A 16639-nucleotide genomic window follows, 5' to 3' on the forward strand; every position below is an offset into this window, starting at 1 on the left:
CAGGCCTATAATTAATCAAAGTTCGGACTGTCTCATTCCATCAGTTAGAGGGAATCCAAATATTTCACTGTTTTTGTGTGTGTTTAATACCTGGACAAGAAGGCTATATCATCATTAGTAGGCAATATCAGAAAAAAAATACCACCATATGGAAAATAACTTTGACAATGTTGTTATCAAATTTAGGGATTTTTTTTTTTTAAGTCTTGGTCTAAAGTGGAAACCAGTTAAGTTTTTCGCCCTCAACACACTTTCTTCTCTCTTCCCTCTTTTCCTTTGTTTCCTTCTGAAATGTAAGAAACCTTTGATGATCAGAATAGCTTGAAAGAATTATGAACAGTCCTTAACAAATGGCAGAACACTCTTAAATTACCCAAACTACATGCAGAATATGGCTATGTGAACATAGGTTTGGAATAGTATCTTTGTAAACAAAGATGGATAGGGTCTCTGAGATATAGCCTCTCGGGATCTCATGTAAGATTGCGACTGTCTTCTGAAGTATTTCTCATCCATTATAAATCATAGAGGCCTTCCTTACCAATACTGACACATTCCATAGTATGGTTGTTGGCTTCTAATCCTTCTGGGCAACTGTCAAGGCACTTCCCAAGGTGTAAGTAAAATCCACTTTTACACTTCGTGCAGAAATTTTTGTTGAAGCAGGTATCACAGTCAGCTTTGCATTCTGAAAGGAAAAACACAGGAAGAGAATTGTGACTGTTATGTTCTCCAAACTACTGCTGGATCATCTTCTTACTGTACATGCGACTTTGGCGTCGAAGTTGGGGTTCGGTGCTATTTTGAAAGACTGGATTAAGGACTCTCCCAAAGTCATCTAGTTGATGTGCATCAGTGGCTCCTTTAAAATTTGTGGTATAGATTGCAGCATGAAATAGCTTTTGTAACATATGCTGGACACCTTTATTTCCAGCATCTATAGTACAAAGGCTTTAAGATCTGATAGATATTGATGACTGACATCGTGTTATAGGATGTTATAGATTTTGGATGTTCAGATCAGGGATATTCTGCCAGTAAAGTCTACACAACCACTCTCAAATCCAAAACCCTCCTGAAATATTCCCTGTTTCCAGGTGCTTCATATCAGATGCTCACAACCTGTGCATTTGGACAAGAAGTTCTTTACATTAAGTGATAGTCATAATGTTTCATTTGAATTTGAATAACACACAGAGGTAATTCATTTTTACTGCTCTCAAGGATTACTTGTTCATTAAAATATTTAACTGTCTACTAGATGTCAAAAACTGTAGATATTGTTCGATCCCATTCACAGGGTTGATGCCCGGTGTTCACAAAGTTCTCCTTCTAGAAGGAGACACGGTAAACAATATCAGCAATTGATTCTTATGTAATGATTACCACGAACCATGAATTTTATGGATATTTTGTAACATGGTTACCTAAATGCCAGCATAAACCAGTAGAGTAGTCACCATAATGACCCCCATTCACAGCCACTTTACCTGAGGCTCAAATCTAGCAATGAATCTATCACACAGGAAGGCTAAAAGAAAGTTGGTTCCAGAGTGGTAAGTGTTCTGGAAAACAATAATCACTATAGCAACAGATAAATGTAGGAAAAACAGACAGATGACGGACAAATGGACGAGGCCGGTTGTTTTGGAGGAGATGACCTTAGGCCACCTCACTGAGAAAGGGACACCTTTAGAATCTCGAATGAGAGCTCAAACAGCTTCAAAAATGCCAGAAGAGCGGGCGAGGGACAAAATTGCCCAGACAGATCTTGGCCTGGGACATTCTTAGGGAGGTGGCAGTGTGTCAGGAAACAGAGACACAGGTGGTGGCTGGGAAGGATGGGTATGGTGACATTTTCTTGTTTGGACATTGCCAAGGCTGAAATTTGGGGGCCAAGATGACAGACCTCATAAACTTTATTTCCAGTTAGTAATAATCACTTTCTGGCTTTAGATTGCTTAATCAAACACAAACAAACAAAGAAACAAAACAAAAACAAAACTGGAGTGATGTTTTTGTAAGTTAGTAGTGAAAGTTTTCCTGTCCTGGGAGCTCAGTCTATGTGTATGTGTTTTCCCAAATATTACGTAAATACTAATTATTTTTCAGTATCTTAGGCTTACTAGAGCTCTTCTAATCAGGAGAAATCTCCTGGGAGGAGGTAAGGGTGGAAATGCGAAGGGTGGGTACTTACTTGCACACTTATTGATATCTGGATATCGAGTTCCGTAGTATCCGCTTGGACACGAGGAGAGACACACTCCAGTCTGCTTCATGCCAACTCTTTCCAGCACAAAAAATAGTCTGGGCTTACAGGACAGACACCCATTGTAATCTGAACACGTCGCGCAGCCCCCTTGGCAGCCTTGGCTGACATTAGGATGCACTGGGGAGACAGAGCAGAGAGGCAAGAGACATTAGGCTGTGGGTAGATAAATGACATGTTTCTCCATGTAGATGTTACTTTAATTACCTTTCGACTTGGTGAAAGTTCGAAAGTGAGATAAAACTTTTTTCCTACCTTCATTTTAAGCCATCTATAATATTTTTTTAAATTTAAAATCTCACAAATCTGTACATTTGAAGATTCAAAATATATTTAATTCGAATTTTAAACATTCATTTAAAATTTTAAAAAATCTCAGTAAAATATAATTGTGCTTTGGTACACAGGGAAAATCGGGCTTGACAATCCGTGTTTTTCTTCTGAAGCTTTACTGATTTGTTTTTTATATATGTTAGTGCTCTATCTGCATGTGCACCTGTGGGCGAGAAGAGCGTGTCCGACCGCAGATGGAGGTGACGCACCATGTGCTTGCTGGGATTTGAACTCAGGACCTCTACAAGAGCAGACACTGCTCTTAACCTCTGAGCCACCTCTGCAGCCCTTGTGGTTGGCTGTTGTTTGTTGTTTTGTTTTGTGCATTTAACCTGGTGGAACTGGCCTGATTTTGTGTGTCACAGACGGTAAGCACATGCCTCCGACTTCTCCAGCAAGTGTAATCAGTTGGGTGAAGAGACTGAGCAAGGACCTTGGGTCTGGAACATCGATTTCAACTTTGACCTAAGAGAATACTTGACTCTTTGATCCGACACAAACTGATTCTGAAACTACATTAGCATACTTTTCCAAAACATTTCTTCTCACCATTAAGTTTGATATCATGTAAAAACTTCACATCTAAGTCTTATCAGTAATTCTATATGAATCAGATACCAGCACTTACTGTAATTTTTGTTTCCTATTTTGGTTTCTTGGGGAGAGAAGTCCTAGAGTCTTTGTCCCCCACCCCCTGCCATTTAAATTTACTCATTCAAATACAAGGCACAGCAGTTGAGGAGAAACAAATCTAGGAGAAGGGTCACTGTCATCGCACTCCCTGGGTTTCTAAGTGATAAATGCATGAGGTAAGAATACTCCCTGGAAAGCCTCAACAAACATAAACAACCATTGGAGTAATCACTTACTTGACCTCCTCTTTTTTAATTTGATTATAGGCATTGATTATGTGTTATGTAATGGGGCCAAATAAGGAACATGCTTCACGTAGCCTGTGTTTAAAGTTATCTTCTTTCCAAATGGATTATCTATTCAAATACAATGCTAGTCCTGTATAGGACTTTCTAGAAAGTCAACCATGTTCCTTGGAGAAGCAAAAGTCAACAACACACAGGTATCTAAAGCTATCTTAGCATATTTCTGACTTCTTTTATTGACAGGGGAAGGTATAAACATCTGTAGACTTAGCCACTATTAATCTGTCTTCATGATGATGTCTGATAATAAGTTCTTTATTGCAGAAACAAAGCCTTCCAGTCTTATGGTGCCATACCAGGAAACAGAGCACAGGAGGAGAACCGGTGTCTGGGCAATAAACTTCAAAGTTCCTTCATCAATAATCTTTCTCCTCCAGCAAGGCCCCACCCAAGGGCTCCACCCCTTTCCCACATGCTATCACCTACTAGCTAAGGATCAAGTATTCAAAACATGAGCCTGGGAGTACTTTTTCGTATTTAAGGTATAATAATTAATCTGTATTTACAGTAACATTGGGTGATTAAGCTCTTCATTGGAGCAAGAACGTTGTCCTAGCAGTTAGCAATGGTACCCATAATGAAGATCCTCCCGCTGTGGTATACGGGTTGGCTACATAGAGGTCACTCAGTTGACCCTCTTGCTTCCCCAGCCTGCAGGAAACCATTCCCTGAATAAGCCACAGGAACCACAAGCAGCTCGCTCTCATTCCAAGACATTTCATAAATAAACTGAGGAAACGTGTGGGGGAAGGGAGGGGAAGGGAGGACTGCTTTTCCTGTGCTTGCTCTTCTGTGGGGTGGGGCGGGCCTATAAAGCAGACGAGGAGGGTTAGCCATTATGGGACCTGAGGGATTTGTACCAGAAACTCCTTTCCAAGTATCAGGGTCATTTTTTATGCCAGGGGACTGGGGGAAGGGAAGGATAGGGAAAAATGAGAACCTGTTTTACACAGGGGTATACCCTCAAAAGGAAAGGTATAGGAGAACCCCAAGTGTTCAGATTCCAACAGAATTGAAATCAGAAGCTAGATGTCCAAGTGAAACCTGCAAAAAATTCTCACAAAACCCATCTGTGGAAAAGTAGATCATACTTAAAAAAATAATTGCTTCCATTTCAGTCAGGAAATGATCCCAGGTTCAATGAATAGGACCCACACCGATACATCCTTACCACTGACATGTTCCATGGACAATGTGGTTCTGAAATTTTATGTACCTTGAGCCTTCATGAATTATGAAACTACTTTAAACAAATCAGTTATCAATATTAACATAATTTACACTTTCAGAGCCTCAAACCCTAACATTCCTTAGGATGTTTCATTTAAAGAATTGGATTTGGATGTTCAAAACCTTGAGTCAGGTCCAAGTTTGTCTGATGATTGGCAACCACTTCCTGAGACATGGGATGATATTCTAAGACCTTGCTCAAGTCCCCGAGACTCTAAGACTTTTCCCAGTGAAGTGATGCGAGTCAACGTTGTGGTAAAACAAATCTTTCTGTAATCCCCCCTCCCCCGGTGCACAGAGTTTTCGAAAGAACAAGGAAGTCTCAGTTGTCCCAGCTTTTTGGTGGAGATTTGCTTGTTTGGAATCAAGAGAATGTGCAATAGGGCAATGCTTGAGCATGGAGTGACGAACAATCTGTTTCTTTGGGAAGGATTAAACGACCATTTCCATGGGAAATGACAGACATTAAGAGTCTGCAGTTGGGATTCTGGGATCCTGTTTTTATGGGTGACTGCTGTGATAAGTTTCATGAGTGCTGTATAAGGATCACTGGACTTACAGTCAGCATTACACAACCAGATACAAATTCCCCATACTTCATCTTACGGCCTTTTACTTTTATATGGAAACCACAGAAAACTTTGGTCTGGATTGCCTGTAAGAACTCTTCCAGCCATAAAACCTTGTGATTCTAAGATGAAAAAAAAATGGAATTTTGGTTTGTCATGCTCCTGCCTTTTTGGCCCATTCTGTTGAGTTCCTTTTCCTTTATCTATCACAGTGTTTGTCAGTGTCTCTACCGCTGTTGTCATGGACGCCGGGGGCTGGGGCACTGGAGAGGACAGAGGTGCTCGGTAGAAGAGTTTTCTCTTTGTTTTAGAAATAGTTGGAGTTTATCAGCACATACATGACTATGTCAGGCTAGAGGAAACACCACAGTTACTCCAGCTGACAAGCAGACAGGGATGAGTTTGATGCAAGACTGTGTATGCTCCAGGTAAAGGAAGAAATCAGATGGTCAAGAAGACTGGGCATAGGATGTGTTTAGATTATAAAACCTTTTACGGACCATGACATGCCAGCCATTTTGTAGACAAGCCAGGCTTCTATCTGCTGAATGATGTGTTGTGATTTCTATTTGGAATGGTTTTTCCTTGACACCTCAGCAGACTTGGGGATCATGAGATACCTGTTGTGGTATTCTAGGTAGGGTGCTCATAGTAACTTGGTGCTCATAGTAACTTCAAATTGAGCTATGGCATAATGGTATGGTAGTGGTCAGAGGCCCAGCTTACTAGGGTGATGCAGTCAAACACAAATGGTAACCAACAGAACAACTTGGACAAGAAGGGTGCTTGGGAAGTTGGTTTTTTAGTTCTTGATAGGGAGAAGAGAGTAAGAAGTTACTACTTGGGGGGAGGAAGCCTGCAGGTGGAGAGTTAGAACATGCTTGAGGGGAAAAGGGAGTTTGCTTATCAAATGTGGCATAATATGACATCATTATACAGGAACAGCTTACTTTGGGATGTTTGTTGAGGGTGTACGTGGGTTCTCTGCTGATACCTAGATACGGTGCTGAAAGGGAGAAACATTCAAAGCATTCTGTGACACTGCACACTTGCGTGTCTCATAAAAATAAAAGAATTCACCATGGCAACTGTTGGGCAGCCTGTGGAAGTAGATGTGATCATGATTATTCATTTTTGAATTTCCAAGCTAGGTCTTGAGAATACTGAAAATTACTGAGCAGAGAGCAGGTGAGATCAAGGATCTGAGACATGCATCTTTGGTACCTAGTAACTCTCCCTGAATATAGGTATTAACCCACATTTGTCAATGTAAAGGGGGTCAGATGCTACTGAAAAAATAGATACAATTTACAGGAATTAAAATTGGAATCTCTGACATTCATGCAAAATTAGTACTGCTTAAATTACAACTAGGAAAGAGACATACGTTATCATAACTGTTTTAAAATGTTCATCTTGTTTTGTTTTGTACCTGAAATTTTTTGAGATTATGATATAATTATAAAATCTCTCCCTTTCCTCCCTTCAAACCCTCCTATTATACCATCTTATGAAAGCTAACGTTGTGGAAATAGTAGTCAATCGCTGTCGCTGTCCTCAGACACCAGAAGAGGGCATCAGATCCCATTACAGAGGGTTGTGAGCTACCATGTGGTTGCTGGGATTGAACTCAGGGCCTCTGGAAGAGCAACCAGTGCTCTAACCCCTGAGCCATCTCTCTAGCCCCTCTTGATTTCTAACCAAGTTTTCTGACTATCTGGCTGAGAAAGTTGTGCCTGTGACCCATGGTGTTTATCATGCAACCGAGTATCAAGAAATCTGTGTGAAATGTCAGAGCAAGCTTCATGGATCTGTCTTCCTTTAGTTCATTTTTAATGTTCAACTGGAAACATGTCTCATTTACATAAATGGCTATATGACAGTAACCTAGAGTGTGTTGTCAATTGTCTGCCCTTCTTATTTACTTGTGACTGAAGAATTTCCCAAAGTGCAAATTTAATAAACTTAAATTCATAAGACAGGTTTGACAGGATTCAATGTAAGCGCTCATGCAATTTTGTAATTTTAAAATCTATATAATTAATATGTAATGCATTCACAAATATTTTAACCAAAAAAATAAAGAAACAAGCAAACAAAAACACTGCCCCTGACTCTTGCAGGGGCCTCGAAAGAAAGAACGGGAGAGAAGATTTCATATTCACTTTAGATTTCTTGCCTTTCAGGCACATGTTCACACTGAATGTTTCTCGGGTTAAGGAGTTTATTTAGTCTGATAGTTTCTTGATCGTCTCTTTGATAATTTCCGGCTTCTCTACAGAGTAAACATTGCATTGATTTTTTTAATAACAAGTATGATTGAGTGAATGAACCCACTAATATAAAAAAGCTGTGTAATTGTGTTTTTAAAACAAGTGTTAAACTGATAAATATTTAACAGAGAGTTAAACAACAACAAAAAAAGATGTTTCTAGATGTCCTGTGTATTCCAATTATCTAGTGTTTTTTTTTGTTGGTTTTTTTTTTTTAGTCTTGACTACATTAAGAAATGGACTTCTACACGAACAAGTCCCTAAGAGATAGTGCAACAGTTTCTCCTTGTGTTATTATAGAGCGATAAGGTAACTGAAGAGTTAGGAATGATCGTTGAACTCATTGAAGATCAAATGTTCAAACAAAAAATAGAACTACTTGCTGGTCTTTTGCAGGGTTTTTTTTTTTTTTTTTTTTTTTTTTTTTTTTTTTTTTTTTTTTTTTTTTTTGTGAATACAAAAGAAACTGTTGAGAATTTTTTAATTCATTCATGAGTTAAATCTGACCATAGTTCAAGCTCTACAGTCTTTTGGACAATTTAGAGGACTTGAACATACATGTTAATACAGTCACAAAAGCTTATTTTTCATATGCGCAGTAACTTAATGAAGTATAGCAATGTCATTTTTCCTCTTTCCTGTGTGCATGTGGTGTAAGTGTGTGTGAGTACATATGGAGACCTCAGTCGGTATGAGGAGTCCTTGTGTCAATCACTCTCAGCATAGTCAATGAGATAGAATCTGTCAGTCATATTTGAGCTTCCCAGATTTGTTTAGTCTCCCTGGCCAGCTATAATTAGGGCTCTGCAGTTTCTATAGTCAAGGGCTCTGGGGCCGTGGTTCTCAACCTTCCCAATGCTGCTGCTCTTCAGTATTTTCCTCATGTTGTGGTCCACCCTCACCCCTAACCACAGAATTATTTTCGTTGCTACTTTATAACTGTGATTTTGCTAGTTATGAACCCTAATATAACTATCTATGTTTTCTGATCGTCTAAAGCGACCCCCACGAAAGGGTTCTTCAATGCCCCCAAGGGGTCACCACCCACGTGTTGAGAACTTGTGCTGTTCGTACAGGTTGATGCAGCATCCGCTCAGCATCTTCACTAACTCTGGTTCTCCTGCTTGCCTGGCCTCTCCTAATTACCAAACTACCTTTCCAACCCCAGCACCGGCTTGCATCCCCATACCATGGTAACAGGATAAAAAGAAATTCTTGGTAGTGATCAGTGAGCTTGGAAAGGGATGGAAACATTGTGCATGAATGTAGCAAAAACGGTTATAAATTAAGGTCTGAGTTAAGAAACATGAGTACTCACTGTGTTGTATGATACAAAGAATACCGGGGTAAAGGTTCTCCAGTTCTTTGTATCATGGTGTTAAGCCGTTTTCATGTTTGAAGCCTAGATGGTAAGGAGAAGCCCTGGAAACCATCTTTGAGTTTCCAGGGAAGCGTCTACCTAGACAAACACAAGCAAGAGCAGAGGAACCTACGAGGCTCCAGCACTGTGACTGACAGGTGGTGAGGGTAGCAGAGGGCTGGGCCACACCCAGAGACCTGCCTTGAATGGTGGCGCAGATCATGTGCTCATAGACATGAACATTTGGTTTGATTGTGATACTCACTTTAATTGTTTTTAATCTTATGGATCTGGGAAAGAAGACAGGCATCCAGTGTCCCGTGAAAATACGTTCATTTATGAAACAAAAACGAGATCATTAAAGAATAAAAACTTAAAAAACAGTCTTACATGTAGTCTTTTCCTGCATTTTCTAACACATACCCTTAGCGTAATTCAGGCCACTAACACCGTTTCTTCCCATTCTAATAAGACTTACATAAGAAACTCCACCATATGTTACTTTACTTAATCAAAAGGCTAATAATCCTTGGGTGAATTTCAAAGTCAAGGTTATTAGTAGGAAAAATCATTGCTCCAGCCCAGCCAGTCTGATCCACTGGTTCAGTTAGATGCTGAGATTGTATCAAAGGCATCTGAAGGATCAGAAGTGGAGAGTCTTTTCCTTAACCACAAATAGAAACTCCATCATAAAGTGAGCACGCTCTGCTCTGGGTTAAAATGTATGGTACTGAGTCAGCATTCCCAGCTGTTTCTAAGGGAGGGGAAGCTTCCCTTTCTCCAAGTGGCCATGTTCCCAAGTGGAGGTGAACAGAGGACAAGAGGGGTTGGAGAGGGCTGAGAATCCAGATCCTGCCGAGAGCCAGGACTGTTGATGAGTTTGTGGGTGGTAAATAACTGTGTTTTTCAGGAGACAGGTCCAACAGTGTTTATCCAACAGTGGGAATCATTATGTGCTCTGGTTTGGCTAACAGAACCTTTCCATTTTTTTTTTTAATGTGAGAAATAATTAGAAGTCAACATAAACAGAAAAATGTGATCGTTTAATGGTACTGACCCTGCATGGGTGTGAAGCCATAACTACCAACTCACATTCTTGAGTGAAACAAACTTCAGTCTGTGTGAAAAAAACAAACTCTACTTTGTTGTATTAGGAATAAACTTGGATCTTCATGCCACATAGCATGCTAAAAAAGTAGCATATCTGATGGCCGAAGCCTCAGCATCAGCAAACCGCAGGCAGAGATTTGCGGTGATTTAATGGGCACAAGAAGATGTGCAAACAACAAACATATCATTAAACAAAAAATACCTGGCTGTGTGTATCACATCTAAAGTTCTGAGGAGAGAAAAAGCAGGGGCTGCTTCTCCTGGATTCATGAAGCTACTGATGAAATGGAAGAAGAGCAATGTGCCTTCCTGGGGAAGATGCTTTGCAAACTTTGATATGCACTCCCTACACTGGTGCCTCATTTGGAAAAGTGCCCTGCACAGTTCCCAGAGGAGGTTAACAGACTGGTGAGTGCAGCCTCTCAGATCACAGTCTGGCTCTACTTTTTCTCAGCTAAATTACTAATATGTATCTCTTAATCCAAGTATTTATTTAAAAACCAAGTTATTCAGCACCTTAATTCTGCTAGCCAGCAAACACACAAAGATGGATAACGTCTTACCCATGTTAAGATACTTAAACCTGGTTATTTATTTTGGCATATGTTGCTTACTCATTTTGAATCTAGGGTTGCCTGTGTGCAGTACAGGAACATCTACTTGATAAATTCTGAGGAGGTTGACCTTCTTATAGACACTCATTAAGAATCCATTAAGTACCTACTATCTTCTGTTCCTGAAAGCCCCGTGGCATCTCCATTGCCCCTTAGTAATAATTTGACCTCCATGGGTATTCCAAATCCAATGCAAGTATCTGAAAATTCTAAGATAAGATCCTCAAGTAATAGAAAATGTGCTGTTTGTCTTTCGGGAACTGGTCTCAGAATTATTGGACCCAGCTCCATCCATTTACCTGTGAATTTCATAAGTTTTCTTTTCTTTGCAGCTAAGCAGTATTCCACTGTGTAAATACGTCCTGTTTTTATTATTTTTTAAATGGATGGGCGTTTAGGCTGTTTCCATTGTCTGGCTACTATAACAGAGCCATGATGAAACATGTGATAGATCCATTTTCAGCTTTTAAAAGACTTCTCTAGTTTTAATAGTGGCTGGACCAGTTTGTACTCTGCTAGTAGTGAATAAGTGTTCCCCACTCCCTAGTCTAAGCCGGCATTTGTGGCCATTCAAGAGAGGGGGGAAAGAATATGACAGTTCAGTTTAAAGGGATTAACAGAACAACAAAGGGGAAATTGGGGTTGAGGTGAGAACGGTGTAGAGGAAGGAAAGAAGGGAACGGGAGGAACGAATAACACTGAAGATCTTCTAAAAGGTCACATGGGAAACTATCCCCTACTGTAGAAGCTTACATACACCAAGGTTTGATGAAACCTTTTACGACAGGATGACAATACCGAGGAGGTACCAGGAACTAACAAAGGAGGAAGGCAGCAACAACAACACAACAACAGAAGAGTCCCAGGAAGGAGGCGCACCTTTCTTCCAGATTCTGCCTCCAAACCTTACAGACTAATGCTGTTGCTATTTCACAGTGCCAGTGCTGTGCTGACTGCCCTCCAGAACTTTAAGTAAGAACCTGTTGCTGAAGAGACAATGTATTTGAGTCACAGAACATGAGAAAAATCAAGATGGTGCTCACTTGGAAGCTTCATCCTTACAGGATAATCTTTATAGTTCTAGAAGGTGCTATGCATGATACTAGAAGATATAAAATAATCCTCAATCTTACCAAGGTATGACTCTTCTGAGCTATAATAATGACTGGTTAAAAGACACTCCCACAGAGGCAATAGTGGCTTCGACATCACTGGTGTAACAGATTTTCTGAATAAATTTGTTGCTCTACAAGATAAAATATATCCATGACAGCATTGTTGGGCCAAGAACTTGTGATCAGATAGATATAGGCCTGAGGGGAAAACTTACCATTATCATTCTACTACATAGTCACAGTACTAACCCAATTCCTAATGGAGTATAGCTATACCTGTAGATTAATGCATTTCTCAGCTCTCACCAGAGAACCTTCTACTTGCAGTATACGGTGATTAACATAGAAAACCACAACTATCCAAGTTATTAAAATGGGACAACTATATTCCATCTTCTTCTGCCAAGGTTTAGGGATCACTGTAGAAGAGGGGCAGAAAGAATCAACGTAGCAGAGGTGGAGATGAATAGAAGAAAATGGTGTCCTCCAGATACAGAAAGGTGGGCGTGCATAGTAACTCACAGTAATTGCAGCAGCATACCCACACCCCAGTAAGTTCAAGCCATACCAAGGCCTAGCTTGGAAATGGGAGGTGGGCATGAAGCTGACCCCTGATTGAGGAGCCATTGGCAACGGGCAGATGCTTGGATCAGGGCATCGATTTTCCCTAACAGTGAAGCCCTTCAAACAAGTTTGTTGAGTGTGGAGAGGGCAGAGGATCTGGGAAGTGTGAGGAGGGGTGACCATAAATGAAGTATGATTTGTGAGATTCTCAAGAAACTAATAAAAGAAGATTAAATCCCAAGTGTAGATGGGTATGGTAGTCAGCATGTGTAATCCACACACTGATCTGTATATGAAATCCAGACCCACCAGGATAAACAAAGAGACCCTGTTTCAAAGCAAGAAACCCATAAGTAGAAGATAAGTTGCTGTACTGCACAGTCTGTCTCTTTCTGAGTAAATTTGAGATAGCTGGTAGATTTAGCCAACAATAAAGGATGGGAAGAGGGCATATGTTGATACTTCTTTGTAATTTAAGAAATTTGGTAGCATGGCAGGCAAAAAGTCACTAAATATCAGAGAGAGAAGCGGCTTCATAAAGACCACAGACACAGACTATATTACTGATGACCCATTAATCACATTTCAGGAAGGAGTGCCTATGTGGCAAACAACTCAACAAAGACAGGGACTTTAACAGACTGAGACTGATAAGATGAATAATAAAAATATTAAGAGTGAGGCTGAAGAGATGACTCATCTGTTAAAAGTAGGTACAGCTCTTTCAGTGTACCTGAGTGTAGTTCCCAGCATTCATGTCAGGCCATATAAAATTGCCTATATCCCCAGTTCCAAAAGGATCTGAAATGGTTTTCAGGTCTACAAGCTCACCAGCATTCCTGTGCATGCCCAAGAACACATAAATAGTCTGGATTCATGTCTCTATGGCCCAATAATGTGTGTGAAATTCAAATAGGTCCTGCTTCGAAAAATTTTGGTTTGGGAATGGAGAAGATAGACTGTAGCCTGTAGCATCTTCCTTTAAAAAAAAAAAGCGTTAGAGGTGACCCTGACACAAAGGATGGGATTTCCACACTTTGTGAGAATCCAAATGAAGAGTTTCAGGAATTGCTGATAGAAGTCTTCCAGAGATTAGAGAAAGGATTGTGATAAAATATGGTCTCCGGTTCAAGAAGTGTATAATGGTTTAAGAACTTCTCTTTTTATTCTATCTAGAAAACACCACACATTATATACATTAGAAGCTTTTCACAAGAGAAATAAGGGCATGACAAATTACTGACAGCTGTGTTGTGTGCATGCCCGAGTCATCAGTCAGGAGGCAAAGTACACAGATGAACGGGAAGAAGGCGAGGGAGGAAGTAAATAAAATTACCAGTTACACGCAGAAAGAGGATTCGTGGGGATACTGTGATTATGGAATTCAATAGGGTCGTGTACAATCCTTTCTACAAATTTTCAAATGAGACATGCATAGCTTGTTAGCTCTTAACTTATAGAAGCATAACTGCCTTATTCGATAATTGTTCATATATTTATTAATTATACATATGAATTACATACATAATTATTTTCGTGGAAATCCTTATTTAAAACTGTCTTGCTATATAGAGCCCTAGATTCTTCTTTCTCTTTTAATATAATGCTCTTGTCTTAATAGTTCTTTCTTCCCATGATGGGAATTTGATTGAACAGGACCTTAATGATCTGCTGGTAAATTTCTTTTCAACCAGTAAAAATCTCACAAGTAACAAATATTCCCCTTAGCATACATGCTGCAGAAGCCAAAGCCAAAGAAATTATGAAAATATTAGATATTTCAGTGGAAATATTTGGGGATTTATGCAGCGTGGGAAAACTCACATACTTGCTGCACTGGGGGGATAGTAAATTTCCCTCTTTTGTGCTTTATTTTTTGCTGCTTACTGGGCTTGTAATAAAATACTTCAGAAATGATATTTCTGGATTTTGTTAGATGACTGTGGCTAAAACTGCCCTGTCCGTTTTGAAAGTACATTGAACAACTCAGGTAAGGATGTGACCTGTGTATACATCATGCAAACCACAGTTCGATGAGCTGCTGATGACAATGTCGCTGTGGTACTTTGCCAGCCTAGAAACAGTTAGAAGTCCCCTTATCCCCAAGAGTAGAATAAGAAAATCCGTGATGGTAAGCTTCTAACTTGATGAGAAGTTTGATAATTTGGTAAGAGTCGTTTGATTTCTAAAATGGTGCTTCATCGTGACTGGTTAGGGAAGCACCTTGCCGCGAGTGCCAGGCCTTCAGTGAGGGAATGAAGAAGGTGAACAGTATACTACACTGCAAGAACAGGTAGTTCTCTTGAACAGGGCTACGAATCAAAGAGAGCCCTTAAGTTTGGAGCGACAATTCCCACCATTTAGTTCCTAAAGTCAGAACCCCTAGGAGCCCTGTTGAACCCCATCTCCAATCGGCCTTTTATACACATTGTGAGGAACGGAGCTTATAACTTCCCTTTCTCACCAATACCACTGATGCCAATTAGCAACCAGAATAAAGCGTTCAGAAACCCCAGCTCTGATTTCATTGATCTTCGGCTATAAAACAGTTTAATGTCCTTTTACTTCCCAACGACAACCCTGCCAATTATCCAGCTCTCTTCCTTGTTTAAGTCTGACTTTTGTCTAATGGAGTAAAAATAGTATTGCCATCTCTACTGCTAAGGGCTGCCCTCTTTAGCCTTCCCTGAAGCATCCTCTAATATGCTTAATGAACAGCAGAGTGTTATGGTGAAGGCCGTTAGGTTAAATTTTGCCTTTTTCACGTCTGAATCATTTTTATGTGCTCCTTCGGTTTCTTAGTTATCAGATGGTTTTCTATTTATCATATATTTGTTGCATAAGGTAATACAAAATGACACACGTAACAGGTTTCTTTACCTAAAAGCCTTCATGAGTTAATTGTAAATTACAATAAAAGAACATCTCAAATTGGTTTCATGTCTTTATATTTTAGGAAGGAACCTTTTTAAAGCTATAAACTGGTTTAGAAAACTCATCAATAGACTTAACGGTAGACGTCCAAGTAGTGTGTTGATGTGCATTTGCCTAGCTAGGGCTTTCAGTAGTTGGACGTTCCATGTAGTGATCAAGGGGTTGCTGACCATAAAAGGTTCTAGAAATGCCTTGGATTGATGAACAAAAATGCATGATTTTTAAGCCTCAAATATTTTAGTGTTTGTTTGGTGAAAATAATTCCAGTTAACGAAGGGGTGTGAAAGCTCAGCTATAGAAATCCATCAGTGCACCCAAAATGGAACTTTGCTCAGCCAAACTATGGCACTCCATCACAAGCTTTCCCTAACAATGCCAACTACGTTTACAGTGCGCATAGCACACTTCCTGGGATTGTCACAAAGGTCAAGCCAAGTGATGTTCATTGGCCATAAATTTTCAGACAAGAAAATGCTGGAAGGCCTAATAAATTCCAGTGTTGTAGGCTGAGCTTCCTCCCATCTGTGTGCCTCAGACCCACAATGCTGCTCTCCAGATCAATATCTGCATAGGACTTGGGCTCCCTCATTGAAAATATCATTTTCATTTCTGTTCAAGTATTCCTAAGAAATGAGTGTGTCACAGCTTAGAAAAATGTTAAATAAGAGGCTATTCAATGAAACGCGAGTTATTTTAACTAGGACTAAGTTGAGTTTTATTTTTGCTCTGTACTTTCCCCCGTATATTGGTTTTTGCTTATCTTCTTAAATATAGTCTAAAAAGTATACAGACACATAAGGAAAAACTTATACTTTTAAACTTAAGCCCTAACTCCATTTCTATGAAGCTTTAATTGATAACTTTATTTGGTAAGAGCTTATGGTGAGAAAGCAAAGCAAAACAAACAAAAACCAACAACATAAAAAAGTCTCCTTGATGCCACCCTTGAAGGGACAAGGTTAGTAGCCCACTCTCAGGCACATGAAGAAGTAGACCTGCTTTCTACAACCTAATCAGAGATTAAATGGTTTGTGAAACTACATCTCCCAATTATAAATCAAACGGTTTTGCCTTCTTCCCTGAATTCTCTCTCATCATAGTCAAAACTGGAGAAAACACAGGCTTTGCGAAGGTCAGTCAAAGGACACAAGTCTATTACAGTGAAGTTTATGAGGTTTCCATGTGTATCCCATAGATCCTGTTTATTATTTTCTTCATTAAATCGTGCTGTATAACCAGGATTCAAATGTGAACCAGCTTAGCAAATACTGTACATTTGACGTCAAAGGCATAGGAAGAAAAAAACTCAGTGTAGATGTTGAGACCGTTG

The 16639-nt window shown here is 39.8% G+C and overlaps 1 protein-coding gene across 1 annotated transcript in view; it reads right to left on the reverse strand.

Moving 5' to 3' along the window:
* The window catches only part of RSPO3 (R-spondin 3), an 80823-nt gene that overhangs the window by 51122 nt on the left and 13062 nt on the right, over positions 1–16639 (reverse strand). The window contains exons 2-3 of the mRNA XM_080929482.1: positions 2198–2389; positions 542–688 (exon numbers count right to left, since the gene is read on the reverse strand). Coding sequence (XP_080785608.1) covers positions 542–688; positions 2198–2389 — 339 coding nt within the window. The remainder of the gene's footprint in view (positions 1–541; positions 689–2197; positions 2390–16639) is intronic.

This window comes from Micromys minutus, assembly GCF_963924665.1.
Source record: "Micromys minutus genome assembly, chromosome: 15".
NCBI lineage: Eukaryota > Metazoa > Chordata > Mammalia > Rodentia > Muridae > Micromys > Micromys minutus.